This window comes from Euleptes europaea, chromosome 3, assembly GCF_029931775.1.
Source record: "Euleptes europaea isolate rEulEur1 chromosome 3, rEulEur1.hap1, whole genome shotgun sequence".
Lineage (NCBI taxonomy): Eukaryota > Metazoa > Chordata > Lepidosauria > Squamata > Sphaerodactylidae > Euleptes > Euleptes europaea.
The window spans coordinates 13,511,347-13,534,379 of NC_079314.1; the positions used below are offsets into that span (position 1 = coordinate 13,511,347).

At 49.6% G+C, this 23,033-nt stretch overlaps 1 protein-coding gene across 1 annotated transcript; it reads right to left on the minus strand.

Annotated features, from left to right (window-relative positions):
- Positions 1–418: 418 nt before the first annotated feature.
- ETFB (electron transfer flavoprotein subunit beta) lies at positions 419–22,707 on the minus strand. Its single transcript, XM_056846111.1, has 7 exons — positions 22,624–22,707; positions 16,130–16,288; positions 8,776–8,934; positions 6,940–7,002; positions 2,415–2,573; positions 1,593–1,780; positions 419–465 (listed from the first exon to the last, which is right to left on the minus strand). Exons 1-6 carry the CDS (start codon positions 22,684–22,686, stop codon positions 1,610–1,612), a joined length of 774 nt encoding a protein of 257 aa, XP_056702089.1. The 5' UTR covers positions 22,687–22,707; the 3' UTR covers positions 419–465; positions 1,593–1,609.
- Positions 22,708–23,033: the final 326 nt, after the last annotated feature.

Consider the following 23,033-nt stretch of genomic DNA (forward strand, 5'->3'; position numbering starts at 1 on the left):
CACAAAGCCAGCTGGGTGACCTTGTGCTAGTCACTCTCTCTTAGCCCTACCTACCTCACAGGGGAGAGGAAGGTGATTGTGAGCTGGTTTCATTTTTCCTTAAGTGGTAGAGAAAGGTGGCACATAAAAACCAACTCTTCTTCTTCTAACTGCATGCCCACCCTCAATACTTGACCCAGGGAACCTGAAGCAGTGAACAGGGTATGCCAAAAGGAAGAGGAACGAAACAACAGCGTTTCCTCCGACGATCAAAAGACATTTATTGCAACCTGACCCATCATTCATCCAGAAAAACTAAGTTAAAAATTTGTCGACCAGCTCCCTTTGGTGGGCAGCTGCGCCGGAAGGCAGCGCGGTTCTGGGCCCCCGAGGGACTGGTCCCCACGGAGGCAGGCGGACGGACCCCTGAGGGTTGCACCCTCTTTGGCAGCAGCAGAAGGCCCAGGGCAGTGGCTCCAGGCGAGGCTGAAAGAGAAAAGGGAATGGCAGCTTTTAGCCTGATAGGAGAAGAGGGCAACTAAATTGATTTTTTAAAGAAGTTTTTACTTAATGTATACCCCACCACTCTCCACGATACGGACCCAAAGCAGCTTACATTGTTCTCCTCTTTTCCATTTTATCCTCACAGCCACCCTGTGAGGTAGGTCAAGCTGAGAATGCGTGGCTGGCCTAAGGCCGCCCGGCAAGCTTCCACAGCAGAGTAGGGATTTGAACCTGGGTCTCCCTGATTCTAGTCCCCAGACTCTAACCAGCACACCACACGGCCAACCAAGATGGAAGAAGGAGCTAGAGCAACCTGTCCTAAGAGGAAATGCTCTGGGCTTTTTAGTTTCCAGGTTGGGGGGGGGCAGGTTTTGCCCTTGCCATAACATCGTTCAAAGGCAGCCTCTTATTTTCCCCTCCCAACTGCATTGTAACTGTTTATGGATAAGTGAGAAAAGTAAAGGCAGACAACTAGGATAGGGCAACATTGCTCCTATTTTATCTAGATATCGGCTTCCTGTTGAACCATGGGCGATATCACTATTAGCAGCAGACTCTGACCTAGAAATAACTAGATATGTTGCAAAATATCTGGCAATAGTAGTTTCTTTCAAGGTGCGTTAAAATGATTTTATTGTTGATTGCATACACATTGGATGGGTCTATGTATTTATTTTCTTATGTGCTAACTGGAGGTATTATCTACTTTATTGTTTATATTTGTAATATTATAATGTTTTAAGTCTTTTAAGATTTTATCATGTTTTAACTTTGTTTTATCTTTTATGTATTATTCATGCTCAAGATCTTTGGTCACATGAGCTTAATAATAAAGGAAAGGATTGGGCAACAATTAAGCTTGCTTCTATTCTCACAGCCTAGCCCTAGGCCCTGTTTTTTGATCTTTCGAGCTGAAAATTTTAAAAAGTACTCTAAATAGTTTGATTGCAATGGCAGAAGCAATCTCAGAAGAGCAGGGGAGTTGTGTCTCTGTGACTAAACATGTGCAAATGGGCTCCGCCTTGCAGAATTCAGCATTCTTCCGGTGCAGTGTTTCCCACCCCCGCAAAGAGCAGATGCTGCCCTGAAGCAATTAGCATTTGCCTTACCAGTACTCTCCAGTGGCTCAGATCCGCCCACTCTCCTTGAGTTTGGCCACCAGGTCATCTACGGTCTCCACCTTGACCCCGGCCTTGCGCTGGGGAGGGTCGTCCACACTCAGGGTCTTCACCCGTGGGGTCAGGTCCACGCCGAGGTCGGATGGCTTCACCACCTCAATCTTCTTCTTTTTAGCTTTCTGGGGGGGGGGAGACACAAAAGAGGGCACCTTTGAAAGCACTGCCCTCCGGTTGGGATCAGGCAGTGTGTCTGTGGGGGTGTTTTATCCCCACCTTCTCCCTGTTTTACCGCCAGCTCCTGGAGAAGCGCTTTGAGGATTCAAGGCTTTTCGGCAAATCATTGTCTGCTAGAGCTTCGAGGAGCCCCGTGGCACAGAGCAATAAGCTGCAGCGCTGCAGTCAAAAGCTCTGCTCACGACCTGAGTTCGATCCCGATGGAAGTTGGTTCCAGGTAGCCGGCTCTAGGTTGACTCCGCCTTCCATCCTTCCGAGGTCGGTAAAATGAGTACCCAGCTTGCTGGGGGCAAAGTGTAGATGACCGGGGAAGGCAATGGCAAACCATCCCGTAAAACACAGTCTGCCTAGGAAACGTCAGGATGTGACGTCACCCCATGGGTCAGTAATGACCTGGTGCTTGCACGGGGACTACCTTTAACCTTTAGAGCTTCTAGTCCTCATGAAGGCAGAGGCAGTCCCAAAGAACTGGTGCAATGTTGAGCCCCAAATTCGTAAGGAACTCCTGGGAGCCCCAAATCTGTAAGGAACCCCCACACACAAACACACGATATGGTGTCCAAACCCCTTTCCTCTCACCATGATGTTAGGCAGGGTGGCATAGCGAGGTTCGTTGAGACGGAGATCGGTGGTCACGACGGCCGGCAGCTTGATACGCACCGTCTCCAGGCCCCCGTCAACCTCGCGTTCCACCTTCAGCCAGTCCCCATCCACAGTCACCTCAGAGGCAAATGTCCCCTGTGGGAAGGAGAGAACATCCAAATCGCAAGATGTTATAGTTCTGCTATACACTGCATTAGCCAGGCCGCACCTGAAGTATTGTGTGCAGTTCTGGAGGCCTCACTTCAAAAAGGATGTGGACAGAATCAAACAGGTGCAGAGGAGAGCGATGAGGATGATCAGGGGCCTGGAGACCGAGCCCTACGAGGAAAGGCTGAGGGAGTTGGGAATGTCCAGCCTGGAGAAGAGGAGGTTGAGGGGGGACATGATTGCTCTCTTGGAGTATTTGAAGGACTGTCACTTGGAGGAGGGAAGGGAGCTGTTCCTGTTGGCAGCAGAGGATAGGACTCGCAATAAGGGGTTTAAATTGTGGGAGGAAAGGTACCAGCTGGATATTAGGAAAAATATTTTTTACAGTAAGAGTTGTTTGACAGTGGAATTGGCTACCTAGGGAGGTAGTCAGCTTCCCCTCACTGGCAGTCTTCAAGCAGAGGCTGGACAAACACTTGTCAGGGATGCTCTAGGCTGATCCTGCATTAAGCAGGGGGTTGGACTAGATGGCCTGTAGGACCCCTTCCAACTCCATGATACTATGATTCTAAGTGTTGCTAGATTAACAGCAGAGCAGGTACCGCTGGATGCAAACACACAAATTAAACAGGGTATTGCACTAAGCTGTACGCATTTCAAATTTGCATCAGCTCTAAAAACAAGACAGAGAAGGCTAAGGGCAGGGGGTCCACAACCCGGCTGACCCCGTGGGCACCTCTGGAATGCTGACACAAAATGTCCAGGAGTGAGGTCATGCACAACTCTAATAGTAACTCTTCAACGTTTCAGGCAGAGGCTCGGTTTAACAGGATGACTCTTTTCAATCGAACACACTGCTTTCAAATGTTTTCTCACAGACACACAGCTATCTTCCAGTCTCGCAGCTGCCACCGAAACAACGCTTTTAAAAGTACACACAGCAAATCAGATCTCCAGCAGGGGAGGGGCTGTGGCTCAGTGGTAGAGCATCTGCTTGGCATGCAGAAGGTCTCAGATTCAGTCCCCGGCATCTTCAGTTAAAGGGAGTAGGCAAGTAGGTGATGTGAAAGACCCCTGCCTGAGACCCTGGAGAGCCACAGCTGGTCTGAGTAGACAATACAGACTGATGGACCAAGGGTCTGATTCACTATAAGGCAGCTTCATGTGTTTGGTGGGGCTTACTCCCAGAAGGGAGCTGTCAATAGGTCTCTTTCTTAAGAACATAAGAAAAGCCATTCTGGATCAGACCAAGGCCCATCAAGCCAAGCAGTCTGTTCACACAGTAGCCAAACAGATGTTTCTAGGAAGCCCACAAACAAGATAACTGCAGCAGCAGCATCCTGCCTGTATTCCTCGACACCTAATGTAATAGGCACGCTCCTCTGATACCAGAGAGAATAGGTATGCATCATGACTAGTAGCCACGGAAACCCCTCTCCTCCATGAACACTCCTCTTTTAAAGCCTTCCAAGTTGGCAGCCATCACCACATCCTGGGGCAGGTAATTCCATAATTTAACTATGCGCTGTGTAAAGAAAGACTTCCTTTTATCTGTTTTGAATCTCTCACCCTCCAGCTTCAGCAGATGACCCCGCGTTCTAGTATTATGAGAGAGGGAGAAAAGCTTCTCCCTGTCCACTCTCTCCAAACCATGCATAATTTTTAGACTTCTATAATGTCTCCCCTTAACCACCTTCTTTCCAAGCTAAACAGCCCTAAACATTTTGACCGCTGCTCATAGGGCAGCTGCTCTAGTCCCCTGATCATTTTGGTTGCTCTTTTCTGCACCTTCTCAAGCTCTGCAATATCCTTTTTTAGGAGCGGTGACCAGAACTGTACACAGTATTCCAAGTGTGGTCTCAACATAGACTTATACAAGGGCGGTATGATAGCGGCAGTTTTATTCTCTGTTCCTCGTCTAATTATGGCCAGCATGGAATTTGCCTTTTTCACAGCGGCTGCACACTGGGTTGACACCTTCATCGAGCGATCCACTACCACACCAAGATCCCTTTCTTGGTCTGTCGCTGCCAGCACAGATCCTACCACACAGCCAAGGCAACACGAAATATTTCAGCAGCCATTATCAAACCCCACTTTGCAGATGAAGCAGACATCTAGCGCGGGTAGTCCAACCCTGACAAAATGCAGGCACCCGAACTGTACAGGGTACCCAAAAAGCTGATGCTCTGACCTGCTGGCATTTTAACAATTTCAAACAGGCCTACAGCCCCCATTAACGGCTGAAAGCTGCTGGCATGCACTGCAGAGAAGCTGGGAGGGGAGAGAGATGCACAGCGCCGAGGAACAGGCAAAGAGCCATCGGAAGGTCTGGGGGCCACCCCCTTTGACGTGATCTTGGCACTGTTTCCTGAGTGGAGGGGCCGGAGACTCTCTCTCTGGAAACTGGGTCGCTGCGTGCTAATAAGATTTCCAACGGTCATTTGCTTTCCAACCACCCTGGTGTCTCATCTGCACGTTAATTAGGCAGTTGTTAACTGGAACAAAACAGATTGCTGGCGATTGGTTCCGCCCTGAGTGGCCCCCACGACAGCCAGGCCAGTGGACTTATTGAAAAAGAAAGGAAGATTTCCTTTCAGGGGGTGATCAATCCACTGTCATTCATGTGAAAAGAACTATCCCAGACTGACCCCTAGAACTAATCACTTGTGCAGTCTTCAATAATGGAAGATCTTACTCTCTGGGGACAAGCTGAAAAAAAACTGGGAAGCATCAGACAAACTGGGAAGCCTGAACTCCCCTTCTTCAGGTTAGCCATGGCTCAGTGGAAGAAGAAGAAGAGCTGGTTTTTATATACTGACTTTCTCTACCACTTAAGGAAGAATCAAGCCGGCTTACAAACACCTTCCCTTTCCCTCCCCACAACAGACACCCTGTGAGGTAGTGGGGCTGAGAGAGTGTGACTAGCCCAAGAACACCCAGCTGGCTTCATGTGTAGGAGTGGGGAAACAAACCTAGTTCACCAGATTAGCACCCGTTGCTCAATCAAACCCGGTTCTCCAGATTAGAGTCCATCGCTCCAAACCACCGCTCTTAACCACTACACCACGCTAGCTCAGCTCTTGGTCTGCAGAAGGTCCCAGGTTCAATCCCCCATACCTCCAGTTAAAAGGATCAGGTAGGAGGTGATGGGAAGGACCTTCATCTGGAGAGTCTCTGCCAGTCAGAGTGGACAAGACTGACCTTGACAAACCAATGATATAACTCAGGATGAGGCAGCTTCAGGTGTGCAAATGCTCTGAGGACAAAGCTGGGACTCAGTGGTAGAGCATAAGAACACAAGAAAAGCCCTCCTGGGTCAGGCCAAGGCCCATCAAGTCCAGCAGTCTGTTCACACCGTGGCCAACCAGGTGCCTCTAGGAAGCCCACAAACAAGGCGAATGCAGCAGCATTATCGTGCCTGTGCTCCACAGCACCTAACAGAATAGGCATGCTCCTCTGATGCTGGAGAGAACAGGCACGCAGAAGGTCCCAGGTTCAATCCCCAATATCTCCAGTAAAGAAAACCAGGTATCCGGTAATATGAAAGATGTTTACCTAGAGAGTTGCAGGCAGTCAAGGGTAGACAAGACTGACCCAGATAGGCCAGTGGTCTAACTCAAGATTAAGGCAGCTTCATGCGTTCAGATGCTTTGAGGATGAGGCTGTGGCTCAGTGGCCAAGCATATGCTTGGCACGCAGAAGTTGCCAGCTTCGATCCCTGGCATCTCCAGTTTAAAAGATCAGGAAGTAAATGGTAGGAAATACCCATTGACGTGAGTGAATACATGTTAGGAAATAAAAATTGGGAGTGATAAAGGGAAGGGAAAAAATACCCAGGGGAGAAGCCATGGATGAATGGTAGAGCATCTCCTTGGCATGCAGAAGGCCCCAGGTTCAATCCCCGGTATCTCCAGTTAAAAGGATCAGGTAATAGGTGATGTGAAAGACTGAGACTCTGGAGAACTGTGCCAGGCAGGATAGACAAGGTGGACTTTGATAGCGTCTCACTCAATAGTTCAGGGGTGTCAAGGATGCAGCCCAGGGGCCAGATGCAGCCCCTTGAGAGCTCTTATCTGGCCCACGAGCCAGCCACCCACCAGTCTCAATCTGTGCCAGTGAGGCCTGGCCCAGCCCGACCAAGTGACATTTATGTCATACCTGGCCCTCGTAACAAATGAGTTTGACACCCCTGCAATAGAAGGCAGCTTCCTCTGTTCACACAGTAACTGAATTTGTCTGCTTTCCTCGATGGGTGCGACGGCATGCATTGGGAGGGAGGCCAGCGGCCTGTCAGCTCCGCCAACTCGCGTCCACCTTTTCTGCATCTCTCGCACATGCACTCGCGTCATACCTGAGGCCAGTCCAAAAACGCTGCTGTCATTTGCCCCGTTTGGTTACAGTCATCGTCGATGGCCTGGAAAACAAGTAAAGGGGTGCGGTTGGGGTGTGTGTGTTTGTAATCACACGGAGGACAAGAACAGCTTGCAGAAATTGTTCTTCTGATGCCTGGGGCAAAAGGTCGCTCCCAGGTGGGAAACACACTCACTACCTGGATCTTAAATCCCCTGCGGACATTTCTCAGGAACCTGCCAGGATTAGACAAGAGCTTCCCCCAACTTCCTGTGCCACTGAGAGAGTCACGCCGCTGGAGGGCTATTACGCGAGAGGAATCAGCCACGTTGCAGGACCCAATGAAACTCATAGAATCACGGAGTTGGAAGGGGCCAAACAGGCCATCTACGCCAACCCCCTGTTTACTGCAGGCTCAGCCTAGAGCATCCATGACAAGTGCTTGTCCTGCCTCTGCTTAAAGACTGCCAGTGAGGCAGTCTCCCTAGGCAGCCGATTCCACTGTCGAACAACTCCTACTGTAAAAACTTTTTTCCTAATAACCAGTCGGTACCTTTCTACCCGCAATTTAAACCCATTATTGCGTGTCCTATCCTCTGCTGCAGACAAGAACTCTCTTGGGAAGGCGCCGCTGTGCCAGCTGGCCGAGGAGTAGAGACACAGATGGTCACTAGGGGGCTGTGTGGTCTATCTGCCATTGCAGAGGGGACAAGAGACTCCCTGTCCCTCGTATTGAGCGAATGGAGTGGTGGTCTCTCTTGCCAAACTGGCAGCTGCTTCAGGCCCAGAACCCGCCAGCTACAGAGGGACCCACACTCGGCGTGTAAAAGGGAGGAAGCAGCAAGACAATCCCCTGCTTCTTTAGGTCCCACCAGGAAGGCTGAGCCAATTGGCCTGGTCGCCTACATAAACCTTTCTGGGATCTAATCGGCCTCTGTCCAGGCATTTGGCTGTGAACCAGCTCTTTGAAAGTAAGACCTCTGACCCCGTCAGCCCTAGACCTGTTCAGCTCGCCTCTCCAGTATCCAGTCTCCCCTTGCCCTCTTACCTCTCAGCAATTCCACTGCATAACAAATCCCCAAAGGGTACCTCTTTGGCTTTGTTAAGTATCTTATTCTGGGCACAGGTGCCCACGTGGATCTCAGGCCCAGCGCTACCTTTGGTGTTGCACCCACAGAGGATACTGTCTGCCAGTTAGATCTCTCCCGCTAGCGTGGTGTGGTAGTTGAGAGCAGTGGTTAGGAGTGGTGGACTCTAATCTGGAGAACCGGGGTTGATTCACAGCTCCTCCACACGAGCAGTGGAGGCTAATCTGGTGAACTGGGTGGGTTTCCCCACTCCTCCACATGAAACCTGCTGGGTGACCTTGGGCTAGTCACTCTCTCTTAGCCCTACCTACCTCACAGGGGAGGGGAAGGTGATTGTGAGCCGGTTTCATTCTTCCTTAAGTGGTAGAGAAAGTTGGCATATAAAACCCAACTCTTCTTCTTGAGAGGGGGCAATTGCTGAAAACCTAACCCAGAGGTGTCAAACATAAGGCCTGCAGGCTGGATCTGCCCCCTTGAAAGCTCACGATCCAACCAGGCAAGCCCCCCCCCCCCCGATCTGGGCTGTTGAGGCATGGCCCGGCCCGACCAAGTGGCATTGATGTCATTTTCGGCCCTCGTAACAATTGAGTTCGACATCCCTGACCTAACATCAGCTTCTTGGCTATTCACTGCGGTTCACAGCCATGAGGGCTAGAAACCTCACAGAAGCAAAGCCCACCCATTCACAAGGCTCGGCTTTCACACGCTGCGTGGCAGGACTGCAGCCCTTCCTCGCTGTTCCGTCTCACCTGCTTGCCGAGCAGCAGAAGATTCACGCCCTCCTTCTTGGCCAGTGCGGCGAGGATCTTCGAAACGTGGAAGGGGCTGAGGTTCTCGTAATCCTTGGCGGGGATCTCCACGTGCAGCCCCCGGTCAGCCCCCATTGCCAGGGCTGTGCGGATTGTCTCCTGAGGGGAGGGGCAAAAGAGGTGACGCAGCAAATCTGGGAGCTGACTAATCTGCGAGCCCAATGGTAAGAACACCAGCAGAACCCCCCCCCCCAAAAAAGCTATCGAGCCTCACTATACAGCCAGTAGGGAGGGGCTGCTTGGCATGCAGAAGGTCCCAGGCTCAATCCCCGACATCTCCAGTTCAAGGGATAGGTAAGTAGGTAATGTGAAAGACCTCTGCCTGAGACCCTGGAGAGCCTCTGCCGGTCTGAGTAGACAATACTGACTTGGATGGACCAAGGGCCTGATTCAGTATAAGGCAGCTTCATGTGTTCACTTCCACAACAGCCAGTGTAGCCCAGAAGAAAAGAATTTGGAACTTGTGCGAGGAAGATTTTGGCTGAAATTAATCATAAACCAGAAGAGGTAGAAGCTCTGTTCATGCCAAAAGTTTGTGTTTTTTGTTGGCCACGGATAAAGAAGGGTAATAAACAGATTTTACCCATCCTAACCCTGACCTGGAGAGCTGAGGCTAGCCCGATCTCATCAGATCTCGGAAGCTAAGCAGGATCGGCCCTGGTCAGTATTTAGAGGGGAGATCTCCAAGGACTACCAGGGTTGTGATGCGGAGGCAGGCAATGGCAAGCCACCTCTGAACGTTTCTTGCCTTGAAAGCCCTACCAGGGGTCGCCAGAAGTCGGTTGTGACTTGATGGCAAAAACCAACCAACAAAAAGCCCCATCCTAAGCCCCATAAGTGGGGCAGCCTGCAAGTCTCATTGAACAGAGAGCCCTGAATAGTCAACGTCTCAAAACTCCAGATCCCTCATCTGTAAAACAGGAACAGTGGCCTACCTCACAGGGTTGTATTGGCCACATGAGTGCACTGTGTTGCTGCAAAGGAAAACGAGGCACCGTAGAAGAAGCTCTTTCATTTTATCTTCACAACAATCCCGTGAAGTAGGCCGGACTGTGAGATAAGGGATCGAGTGAGTACGGTGGCAGAGTGAGGACTCGAACCCAGTCCAACACCACCTTGGCTCTGCCTTGCACCTCTAAGGATGGAAGCCCTTTTATAACAGTCAGGGCTGGGGAAAGTTTCTGGCATGCCATGGATGGGAGAATTACCGGAAAGCTGAGAAGGAGAGGAGGCTTCAGGTACTCCAAACACACAGACACTCTCCTGAGAGACTGCCTCCGCCCCAAACACCCTGCCCTCGTATGAACTGGTCTGAGGGGAGGGAGCCTTTGCAACATCTACTGCCATTCTACCAATCCACACCCCCACCTCATACCTATTTGCATGCCTAGCAACCAACATACCACACATCGAGAGACCACCCTGCTTTGCAGGGCCAGATTTGACAGAAGCATGAAATAACGAGCAACGCTATTTGGTATACATTCTCAGTACCAGGTGGGCATTGTGCTGGCATGGAATATTTACTACCTGCTCAACGCAGGGCAGGGTAAATAAAATATTGATGCTGAGTTTTAGGGGGGAGGGGAGAGAGAAACCCTGATGCTAGCCTGTAGGAATCTGAGATCTCTTTCCAGCTTTCTTAATAGCAGCGATAATCGCCTCTGTGGGGAAGGGGGAATGCCTGCCCCACTGGGAAAGCTGCCAAGGAACTGCGTCCATACATCAGGGCCCCAGCGGCAGCTGCTGAGTTCGCAATCCCAAACATCTCCACCGCAACAGCCGAGCTCCCCCTAAACACCCTGAGGCAGCATCTGATAATGGAAAGGAGGGGGGAGGAGACCAAACAAGCAAAGTCCCCCCCCCTTGAGTTTCTAGTCTCAGATTGAGGAATGTCAGCAGGCTAAATGGTTGGGAACTAGGGAGGGGAGAGGGGGCTGGTTGAAAAAAGGGTTTTTTTCGCAGAGCAACTCAGCAAAGCGAAGGTCACCGGGAAGGGAGAGGGCGGCAGTGCAGAAAATAGCTGGCGACGGTGGGGCTGTCAGGAAGCCCGCAGCCAGCAGGAGATAGAGCCGAGCCAGGTCTGCGGAGAGAAGGGGAGGTGATGGAGAGGCATGTCTGGACCGGTTACTTTCACCAGGCTGGAGCAGCCACGCGTCCCCCCACACACATAAACTGGAGGAAGAGGAGGAGTTGGTTTTTATATGCCAACTTTCTTTACCACTTAAGGAAGAATCAAACCGTCTTACAATCGCCTTCCCTTCCACAACTGAACTAGAAGAAGAGCTGGTTTTAATATGCCGATTTTCTCTACCTTTTAAGGAATCTCAAACCGTCTTACAATCGCCTTCCCTTCCTCTCCCCACAACAGACACCCTGTGAGGTAGGAAAGGCTGAGAGAGCTCTAAGAGAGTTGTGACTGTCCCAAAGTCACCCAGCTGGCTTCCTGTGGAGGGGTGGGGAAACCAACCCGGTTCACCAGATTAGCCTCCGCCGCTCATGTGGAGGAGAGAGGAATCAAACCTGGTTCTCCAGATCAGTCTGCCTGATCTGAGAGTCAAGAACAGGCCTTTGACAACCGAGTGGAAAGGGTGTCCTGGCTGGCATTGGCGACCCCGCAGGAGGACAAACGACCTAATCCCTGCTCGCCCACACCCTGCTCCATTCACACACACACCCAGCTTTAAGGATGTCACACACCCTCTCTCAGGGACAAGAGGGGATGCTGGCAGGTGTGTCTCCCCGTTCTGTGCAAAGACCCAGGGGGTGCTTTTTCCCTTTGTATTCGGTGACTCTTGAACGACTTCATGCAAGCCTCGTTCTATTTATTTATTTACGTTATTTGTTAATACATGCTATTTATAGCCCATCTTACACACAGTGAGTCAGTACAATCAACAGAAATGGGCCATTCGATAACCATTGCATTAGGATTTTAAAAGTCTGGAACCACCAGGAAGAACTAAAGAACAGCGTACAGTATTAACATGACGCATTAAGCGCGGTACAGAAATTACATACAGGTTCAGTATCCCTTATCCGGACATCCGATATCCGGACTGATCCGAAAACCAGACCATTTGAACTGGCACATAGGCATTACTCACAGGCTCTCAGAAGCACTGTTGATGGTTCAATGTACACAAAATTATTTAAAATACTGTTTAAAATTACATTCAGGCTATGTGTATGAAGTATATAGAAAACATATATAAAACATAAATGAACTCATTATGTATATGCAGAAATTCCAAAATATTCAAAAATATGGAAAGATCCAAAATAAGGACCACTTCTGGTCCCAAGCAGTCCGGATAAGGGATACTCAACCGGTTATAGGATCCTACTTACAATAAGCTACGCCAGGATTATTTATCGAAGTAAGTTTGTGAACCATTTTGTACAGTGTAACCCTATTACCTGGGCAGAAAAGCCCTCCTGAATAGTTCAGTTTTGCATAGTTTGCAGAAGGCCAAGACTGTGGAAGATTTCTGACCTTCTTGGGTAGGCCATTCCACAAGGCATGATTTACAATGGAAAACCATAAAAACACCACTGCTATGTTCGTCTTTGTATACTGCACGGGCTGAGAATTATTCTACACAGAGCTCCTTTGCAGAACTAGGCAGGGCCTTCGATTCTCTTTCCAAATCCTGCAATAAATCAGGCACTTGTCCCCCAAACTGATCTGGGCCTAATTGTCATTCTGTGGGTCAGAACAGTCTATAGAAACCACGTTTTTCCAGGGTATAAGGTGCTACCGGGCATGAATCTCGCTCTTAACTGGACTTGCATCTGGTTTTTCTACTGCAGGCCAATGCAGCTAACCCCTTGAAACAGGTCTTCTCCGTTCCTTTTAGACCAAGGGTGTCAAACATAAGGCCTGTGGGCCAGATCCCTTTGAGTGCTGTTATCTGGCCCGTGAGCCTCAGCCACACACACCCATTCCCGATTCTGTGGGGGGTGGGGGGGATTCCAATCCACACTGCTTGCTGGGTGAGACCTCCACGTGGAGGTCTGAGCCTGCAGGCAGCGGGGATCAGAAGGCGGGAGCTCCAGCCCGGTGGGTAGATTACCCTTCCCCACTGCCCCCGAAGTTGGGGACTGTTGGAGAGGACAATGTACGCGCTGGGCTCCAGCCCGACTAAATGACATTTATGTCATATCCAGCCCTCGTAACAAATGAGTTCGACACCCCTGCTTTAGACTTTACCAGCGCAATCCAAAGCAGAGTAACACCACTGAGGTCAACGGGCTTAGAAGGGTGCAACTCTGCTGCCTTCTTTAGATTAGTTTTACAGAGATGAAAGTCCTACTCATCCTATGTGGATTTTAATCTGCATGACATTGTAAAAAAAGGTAAAGGTCCCCTGTGCAAGCACCGGGTCATTCCTGACCCATGGGTTGACGTCACATCCCAACATTTACTAGGCAGACTTTGTTTACGGGGTGGTTTGCCATTGCCTTCCCCAGTCGTCTTCCCTTTACCTCCAGCAAGCTGGGTACTCATTTGACCGACCTCGGAAGGATGGAAGGCTGAGTCAACCTTGAGCCGGCTACCTGAAACCAACTTCCGTCAGGATCGAACCCAGGTTGTGAGCAGAGCTTTTGACTGCAATACTGCAGCTTACCACTCTGCACCATGGGACTATCCCATGACATTGTAGGAGTTGTTATTTTATTATATTGCATACTTTAGATGATTTTTAGATGTACAGGTTGAGTATCCCTTATCCAGACTGCTTGGGACCAGAAGTGGTCCGCATTTTGGATCTTTCCGTATTTTGGAATATCTGCACGTACATAATGAGATATCTTGGGGATGGGACCCAAGTCTAAACATTAAATACATTTATGTTTTATATACACTTTATACACATAGCCTGGATGTAATTTTAAATAATATTTTTAATAATTTTGTGAACCATCAGAAAGCAAACTGGAGGATTGCTGAGGGCCTGTGAGTAATGAGTGCACGCCGGCTCAAAAAGTCTGGTTTTCGGGTCAGTCTGGATATCAGATGTCCAGATAAGGGATACTCAATGTGTGTTACCGTATTTTTCCATGTATAAGATGACTTTTTTTTTTAATTTTGCCCCCCAAATTGAGGGTTGTCTTATACACCGAAGCCAGCCACTGCCACTGGCCCCACCCGTCAGCTAACGGGCAGCGACCAGTTTGAACGCTGGCCGCTGGCTGGCCAGGGCGACAGGACTCTTTAGCCGCTTCCTCTCTTCCCTGGCCGTCAGCTGACAGGTGGGGAAGAGAGCGAGCAGGGGAGGAGGCCAGTGGCCCTGGCTGGCCAGCATCCGATGTTCAAACCGGTTGCCGCCGGTGGGCATCGGATGCTGGCTGGCCAGGGCCACTGGCCTCTTCCCCTGCTCGCCAGATGCCGGCCAGCCAGGGCAACAGGACTCTTTCGCCCCCATGTATAAGATGACCCCTATTTTTGTCTTAATTTAGTTCAAAAAAATAGGGGTCGTCTTAAACATGGGGGTGCCTCATAGACGGCAAAATACTGTATTTGTTGTGAGTTGCTCTGAGCAGTGTCTTGGTGGGGAAAGGGCAGGATAAAAGTCTAATAGAATAAAAATTAGAATGGCCCTGCAGGGCGGTCAGATTTGGGAGAGGAAACAGACACAACAACCCCCCACCCAGTCCCAAAGAACAGTCATCTCGTGTACAGCTGCTGCCACCTTGTGGCCATCTTCCTCATGGGCCGTGGCTAACGGAGTGCAACATCCTTGCTTTGGAATTAATCATGCCGCTCACAGACAGCTGACCAAGCTGGCAGATGGGAAATGGCTCGACCTGCCCACCTCCACCTTGCTTCCAAACAGCCGCCAGAGAAAGGTAGTCGGGAGGAGGCATTCCAGACACCCAAGAGGCCTGAAGCGGCAACGGTTCGGAAAGCCGACCCCCAGCCCCTGCTTTGGGTCAGTGACCCCTCCCCACCTCAATCATCCCACGCAACGTGGACGAGCTTGCCACAAGATTCACTGGGGGGGGGCATTTTCGCAATGAGACCAAGATTTGGGGGGGTTGCCCCCTTCTGGGAGAATGGAGTAGGGGGTCACTGGGCGTGTGGGGGGGAGGTAGTTGTGAATTTCCTACATTGCGCAGGGAGTCAGACTAGGTGACCCTGGAGGCCCCTTCCAACTCTATGGTTCTAAGATGACTTGAGTAAGCAAGCCAAGACACGTGCCAACTGTGTTATTATAAGCTCCCAAGGAAGACTCACACTGTGCTCAAAATTTTTAACAAGTGTGTGGCTTTTAGTACAACATCTGACACTTTATAAGCCTCCAGTAATAAAACACGAGGTGATACATTACTCCTAAGGCCTCTGCGCACTTTACCGGCTGGACCAGTCAAATTTTTTTGGCCTGAAACCTCAAGGCAGTTTCTTGCCCACGTCCTACTACACCAGATTCCATGTAACCTGTGCACCAAACACGACTGATTCAACTGGGAGGTCATAAAAAGAAGGTACATCCAAGTCGCAAATGACACAGGGTGACCCCAACCATGGGGTGTTCCAGGCAAGAGAGGTTCAGAGGTGGTTTGCCTTGGCCTTCCTCTACATAGCAACCCCAGTCTTCCTTGGTGGTTTCGCACCCAAGTACTAATCGTGCCCGACCCTGCATAGCTTTCGAGGTCAGAAGAGCTCTGCCTAAGAAGGGCAATTTAGGCTGCTCATAGGTTGTAACCTGGTGAGCCCGCTGATGCTGGGAAGGAGCGGGATAGAATTTTTTTTTTAAATGAATAAAATAAATACACCTAAGGAATATTTGTGGAGGAAAGAAGAAAAAGAAGAGTTGGTTTTTATATGCCGACTTTCTCAACCACTTAAGGAAGAATCAAACCGGCTTACAAACACCTTCCTTTCCCCTCCCCACAACAGACACCCTGTGAGGTAGGTGGGGCTGAGAGCGCTGTGACTAGCCCAAGGACACCCAGCTGGCTTTGTGTGGAGGAGTGGGGAAACAAATCCAGCCTCTGCCGCTCATGTGGAGGAGTGGGGAATCAAACCCAGTTCTTCAGATCAGAGTCCACCGCTCCAAACTACAGGGGGTGGGGGGAAGCGGCAGCCATTTAAGAGAAAGCAGAGGGGACTGGGTAATCTGAGAGAACAGAATTGGGGTTTGAGATACCATTAATAGAATGTGGGCATAGGAGGAGCTTAAGGAGAACTTTGGATACTCAGATGTGGGTTGTGGTTATGGGGCTTCCCTGGCGGAAGGCTCACTTCCTCCCATCCATCTTCCTCTGGGTCCAGGACCCGTGGGCTCACCTGGCACTGCTGTGGTCCGCAGCTGACCGCCACCACCTCAGAGACCAGCTTCTTTTCCTTAAGGCGCACGGCCTCTTCCACGGCGATCTCGCAGAAGGGGTTCATGGAATGCTTCACCCCGTCCGTCACCACCCCGGTCTTGTCTGGTTTCACTCGGACCTGCAATGGATCAGAGGAGCATGCCTGTTATCTTAGGTGCTGTGGAACACAGGCAGGATGGTGGTGCTGCAGTCGTCTTGTTTGGGGGCTTCCTAGAGGCCCCTGGTTGACCAATGTGTGGACAGACTGCTGGACTTGATGGGCCTTGGTCTGATCCAGCAGGGCTTTTCTTATGTTCTTGGAGGAGGGCAATTTCTTTAAGGAAGCCATCCCAGGAGAGCCGTAACTGGGGAGCTAACCTCTGGGGGTGGCCTCCCCTCCTCGTTTGGATAAGGAACAGCGACAGCTGTCAGCGAAAGAAAACAATGACCTGAGAAGAGGCAGGTGGACTCACCAATTCTGGTGGTGGAAAGTACCGACAAGGCGCAGCCAATTTATGGTGACCCCATAGGGCGGGGGTTGCCGCCATGGCACCCGCCAATACTTCTCCTGGTGCCCAACAAGTGCTTTTAGGAAGTGGGTGGGGCTTCTGCCCAGCAAGGCTCCCCTTTGTCCACTGGAGATCTAATTGGTTGTGCAGATTTTTTAAAAAAACAACATTGCTTCAAGCAGCTGCTGGCAACCACAGCCCAATGTTCTTCATTGCATGACTGAAGGTAAGCTGTGCGTGTTCAATAAAATATTGTAAACAGTATGTTCATTTTAAAAGGCATCCTGTAAACCGATCCTCTGCCTGAAATGCTGAAAAGTTACGATCAGAGTTAGGCATAACCTCCCTCCCTGACATTGCGTGGTTGTCTCCTCCTCTTATGGCAGCCATGTCGTAGTTGGCTCTGCCTCCTGTGGCAGTCATTTTGTGGCTGCGCCCACCACCCTGGGTCAGAATTCCAAAGGTGCCCGCAGGCTCAAAAGGGTTGGGGACACCCTGCCATAAGGTTGTCAGGGCCAAAGCCGAACAGAGGTGGTTTGCCATTGCTTGCCTCTGCAGAGTGATCCCAGGCCATATATGCATGGCTGTTTCCTCGCAGTCACCCCGACTACTTTGGGGCTTTGCTTTGACTGTGCTTGCATTTCCCGACCGTCAGAGGCCGCTCTCCCGGCATGTTTCTGCACGTTTTGCCCGCGTGTTTAGCCAGCATCCAGAAAACGCAGGGGAAGAGCGAGGCGACCTCTGACGGTTTGGAAAATGCAAGCATAATCAAAGCAAAGAGCCAAAGTAGTCGGTGGGGTGACTGTGAGGAAACAGCCACGCATAAATGGCCCTAGACTTCCTAGGTGCTTTCCCATCTAAGTACTAACCAGGGCCGACCCTGCTTTGCTCCCAAGATCTGCTGAGATCAAGCTACAAATTCTGCACCAGCAGAAACACTCCTGTAGGGCAGCCAGGCGAACCACCCAAGATCTCAACACAGGGCGCTCATCGCGACTGTGCCCAAACTCCCGGCCCTGACGGGACTGTAGCGCTGCGCCGTTCCTTGATTTTGCCACAAACACGGGGCAACGGCACGTGCCGTTTCTCACGCACCGGCTTCTTGGTAGGCCAATTACAGCGGTCGTTCGGGATGATTATTTTCCCCCCTCTCTCGCGTTCTCTTCGGCCACGCACGGGAATAAAATTACACGGAGACCAACTCTGACATGACCCGGTGGTACACGGATACGCTCGGCGCCGCTCTACAATTGCGGGAATCAAAGCGTATCCCCGGACTGCCGGTTGGCATAATAACTCCCTCTGCACAATCACTTTCCTGGGGACAGTCCATGTGAAGGGGGGGTAGAGGAGGCAAAAAAAAAATAACTCTCCCTCAAATGTTACTAACCACAGGCTGGGGATTAGCCAAGGGGATTAGCCACATTCCTGGAGGAGAGGTCCCTCTGCCAGACACTAAACCAAGGGTGTCGAACTCATTTGTTACACGGCACAGATATGACATAAATGTCCCTTGGTGGGGGCCGAGCCGTGCCTCACCAGCCCAGATCGAGAGTGGGGAGGCCTGCTTCAGCTGGCTCGCAGGCTGGATAAGTCCTCGCACAGGCCGGATCTGGCCCGCGGGCCTTATGTTTGACACCCCTGCACTAAACGATTGAAGCAACAACAACAACAACAACAACAAAACCCTTTTTGAATAACGGTGCTTCAGATGCAGCAGAGTTGGGGGGCTGGCGTCTCAGCCTTTATATCTTCGGACATCTGGGTAAAACAGGAAGAAGGGCTACATAACCTCTTTGGATCAGACTAAGAGGTCTTCGGATCAAAGTGGCTGCCCTTACGGTTCCACGGCTAGAAGGTTCCCTTAAACAGACTTTGGTCTGGATATTCGATGCAATAAGAAAATAATAAGATCCATGATGGATCAGACTAAAGGCCCATCTAGTCTCACATTCCGTTCACACAGTGGCTGCCCAGGTGTGGTGAAGAGGAAGAGGGGGAAGAGAAAGGGGTCAGTGCATGATCCAAACTTAGTAGGGTTGCCAGGTCCCATTTCGCCACCGGCAGGAGGTTTTTAGGGTGGAGCCTGAGGAGTTTCAGGGTTTGGGGAGAGGAGGGACTTCAATGTCATAGAGTCCAATTGCCAAAGTGGCCATTTTCTCCAGGGGAACTGATCTCTATCAGCTGGAGATCAGTTGTAATAACGGGAGATCTCCAGCTAGTACCTGGAGGTTGGCAACCCTACGCCGGGGGTGTGGGAGGAGGTAGTTGTGAATTTCCTGCATTGTGCAGGGGGTTGTTCTAGATGGCCCTGGTGGCCCTTTCCAACTCTATGATTCTAGGTCCTGAAATGATGATACAAACATCTGTGAGAAACACCCGGCTAGGGAAAACCTCTACCCCTTTAGTCAGATGACTTCCCTGCCCCTGAGACTGTTTGTGGGAAAGAAACTGGGCAGGTTGGAAGGCAGCACCTGTCCAGCTAGTGTTGCTGAGACTTCTCCAAAACATTTGAGTCAAAGGTCTTCAGGAGCGGCTTCTGTTTGCATAAAGCCTCAGGCTCTTTCCCCACACAGTGAACAGCAATCACATACTACAGTCAGAAAGAAGGGCCATTAAAGGTTTATTATGATTATGATTAAAAAGAAGGGCCTTTGTGCCCAATGTTAGGGACTGTAACTAGCCTGGCTCAGTGCTTGTGACTCCATATACAGCTACAAAGAGTGGCTGGACTTCTAGACAAAGTTTGGTACCCAAAAGGATGGGTGAAATAAAATGCACCTAAACAATAAATTAATATTTATTACAAAGCGCTATGCATACATTAAAAACAAGCCCTTACGGCAACAAATACAGGGTTGATAATCTAAAACCACATGCCAAACGCGTTTCGGCCCCCAGGCCTTCTTCCGGTGGTCTTGTACGACACATTATGCACACAGAAACTTTCATTAACAAATAGAACAATTTTTGTATCAGCCTGGGTTTGTATTATGAGATGCATTCCAAGTGGACTATGCTACAGGCCCTCAGCAGCATGCCAATTTGCCTTCTGATGGTTCAATGTACACAAAATTATTAAAAATATTGTTTAAAATTACATTCAGGCTATGTTATTAAATTATTTAAAATATTAAAATTACATCCAGGCTATGTGTATAAAGTGTATATAAAACATAAGTTTATTTCGAATTTAGACTTGGGTCCCATCCCCAAGATATCTCATTATGTATATGCAAATATTCCAAAAGACAGAAATACGGACCACTTCTGGTCCCAAGCAGCCGGACAAGGGATACTCAACCTATATATGCATAGCGATTTGTAATAAATACTAATTTATTGTTTAATTGCATTTTATTTCACTCAACCTTTTGGGTACCCATTGTTTGTCAGGCTGGGTCATTTTCCCCTCCAGTGGATTTTGTCCAGTGTATTTCTATAGACCCAAACAAGCGTGTCAAGTACCTTAAGGCGCTGCACTGCAAAACTGCTCTTTGCACATCTTACTGACGTTTGCCCAACAGTAGCCTGAGATGTCAAGATCGTCTTAGGGCTGAAAGCGCCAGAGATAGGCCCCTGATCTCTTTCTGATGAGGGCAGCTGTGTTGGTATAGTGGTAAAAAGCGGTGGTTTGGAGCAGTGGACTCTAATCTGGAGAAACAGGGTTTGATTCCCCACTTTTCCACATGAGTGGCAGACGCCAATCTGGTGAACTGGGTTGGTTTCCCCACTCTGACACATGAAGCCACCTTGGGCTAGTCACACTCTCTTAGCCCCACCTACCTCATAGGGTGTCTGTTGTGGGGAGGGGAAGGTGATTGTAAGCCCCGGACAGATTCAAAGCTACAAATTCAAAGTATTATACAGGGCATGTGCTACACTTAAAAAAATGAGCCTCCTTCTGGCTACCTGCCATAAATGCAGCCATACTTGCTTTTGCTTTTTAATAAATGTATTATTATTATTATTTTAGCTGCAACCATCAGCCAAACGTGATGTTCCAGGAAGAACTCTTCAACAAATCATTGATGTTTTCAGGCTTGCCCTATTTTTAAATCTTTTTGAAAAGTGAGAAAAAAAGTCATATAAACTGCTAGTTTAGGTCAAGGGCTCATGTAGTCCAATAACCAATTGCCAAAAGTGACCAGTCAAGAAGCCTGTAAGGTGGGCATGAAGGCAACAGCTCTCAGTGCTTATCTGTCACCAGGCTGTGTAGTTCCAAGGTATACTGCCTCTAAACATGGAGGTTCAGGTTAGCCTCCCCGCCTCACAGCTGTTGCGGGGCTTGTTTATTTAGAAAATTTACACACTGCCTTTCCAGAGAACCAGCTGGAAGAAGCTCACTAGGCAAAAATAACACCATAAAATAAGAACAACCTAAGAATGATCAACACTGAAACAAAACATGAAACACAACATAAAACAACAGCCGGCATCCATAAAACAGCCCCCGGGATAGAAGCGGACTGTAAAAACAGCTTTCAAAACAGAATGGAATCACTCAACTAAAAGCCGGGTTAAAAAAAGAAATGGGTCAGCCTGGAGCTAAGCAATAGCAAAGGCAGGTGCCAAGTGACCATGGAGTCAAAGGGCACCGCTCAGGCCAGGAGCCACCACTAAAAATGCCCCGTCTCTAGCTGCTGCCTGCCTCATCTCTGCAGAATGGGACAGAGAGGAAGCCTGAGGTTGTGATTTTTCAATGGCAGGCTAGGCTGTACAGACACTTGCCAAGTTCTAGGGTTTTTTTCCTAGAATCCCAATTGATCTCCACATGGAGATCAGGTCTCGGGGAGAAAAAGGCAGCTTTGGAGGGCAGATCCAAATGGGATCACGGCCCCTCCAAGAGCCCTCCCCACGCTCTGCTTTCCCCTGGCCCTACTTCCAAATCTCCAGGGATTTTCCAAGCCAGAGGGAAAACCCTAACTTGGCAGGATAGGGTTACCAACCTCCAGGCGCGAGCTGGAGATCTCCTATTATTACAATTGATCTCCAGTTCACCTGACGAAAACAGCTGCTTGGGCCATTGGACTCTATGGCATTGAAGCCCTTCTCCTCCCTTTGGATATGATCTACAATGAACTGAGACTGATTATGCAACAGAATATCCCTAAAACGCCAGAAATGATGTTATTAAGTATTAATATTAAAACAATATTAACTCAGAGATCTTTTTTTATATATGCCACTACAGCTGCAAGATTGGTCTATGCAGCAAAATGGAAACTTTCAGAGATAAGATGGACTGGATAAATAAAATGTTGGAACCAGCAGAAATGGCGAAACTTCCGGCATTCGTAAATCGAAAGGACAATAAAGAATTTGTGGGAGAATGGGAGGCACGGACAATATATTGTCAAAATGAACTTAAATTGGGAAGCATTGAAGGTTATGTTTTGCTCTAATTCAATTGAGTAAGGCAGAAATATGATGAAGATTAAAGATTCAGATTTTAAGAAACGTAATCCGATTAATAGATTAAATATTGAACTAAGAAATTAAATGCAAAGGTGACAATAAAGTTATCAACAGGATAAGAGGAGGAGAGAGGGGACGTCAACGTAAATATATGAACTAATTAGTTATACAGACTAGAGAAATACTGTTTATATTATGTAATTATCTTAATGAATGATGGAGACTACTGTACTATAAAAAAACAATTAAAAATGTTATAAAAAAATTAAAAAGAAGCCCCTCCCCTCCCTTAACCCCGCCCCCTCCTCAGACCCCGCCCCCAAAACCTCCCCTCTCTTCCACTTTCTATGCAACCGGCTCCATCCAGTTCAGCTTCCTTTAGTGCCAAGCATAGGAAACCGGCCTGGCGGCTTGAGCCCGGAGATAGACTGCTCCTGCACATGGAAGCTCAGGGGCCCCCCCCAACCTCAGCTCCACGTGACGCGCCACCCAGGCCGGCCTAGCCGACCCCGAGGGAAAGGGAAACCCAGGCGCCCAAGACACGCACCTTCACCGCGTAGTCAATGACCCGCTTCACCCCCACCATCGCCCTCAGCCCGGACGCCGCCATCTTGGCCCTCCTCCCGGTCCCTCTCCCCGCAGCCCCGCCCCCATGAAGGAGACCCCGCCTCCAGGGACGCCCTCCTCCCGCCCACTAGACCGGTCCAGCCAATCGGTGAAGGAGCCTCACTTCAATGAGGAAAAAGCGCTGGGGCGTGACGGCGCGAAGGGAGGGGATAGAACGCCTACGACCCAATCAGGCCACAAGTTCGTATTCTATCAGCCAATGGAGCGACCCGGTAGGCGGGCGTAAGAACAGCTGAGACTCGGTGTCATTGATTAATCAGCGAAGAGAAGGGAGGCGGGAAAGGGTGGTTTTTTTGACGTCAGGGCCCTGGGCCAATCAGGGGATAGAAT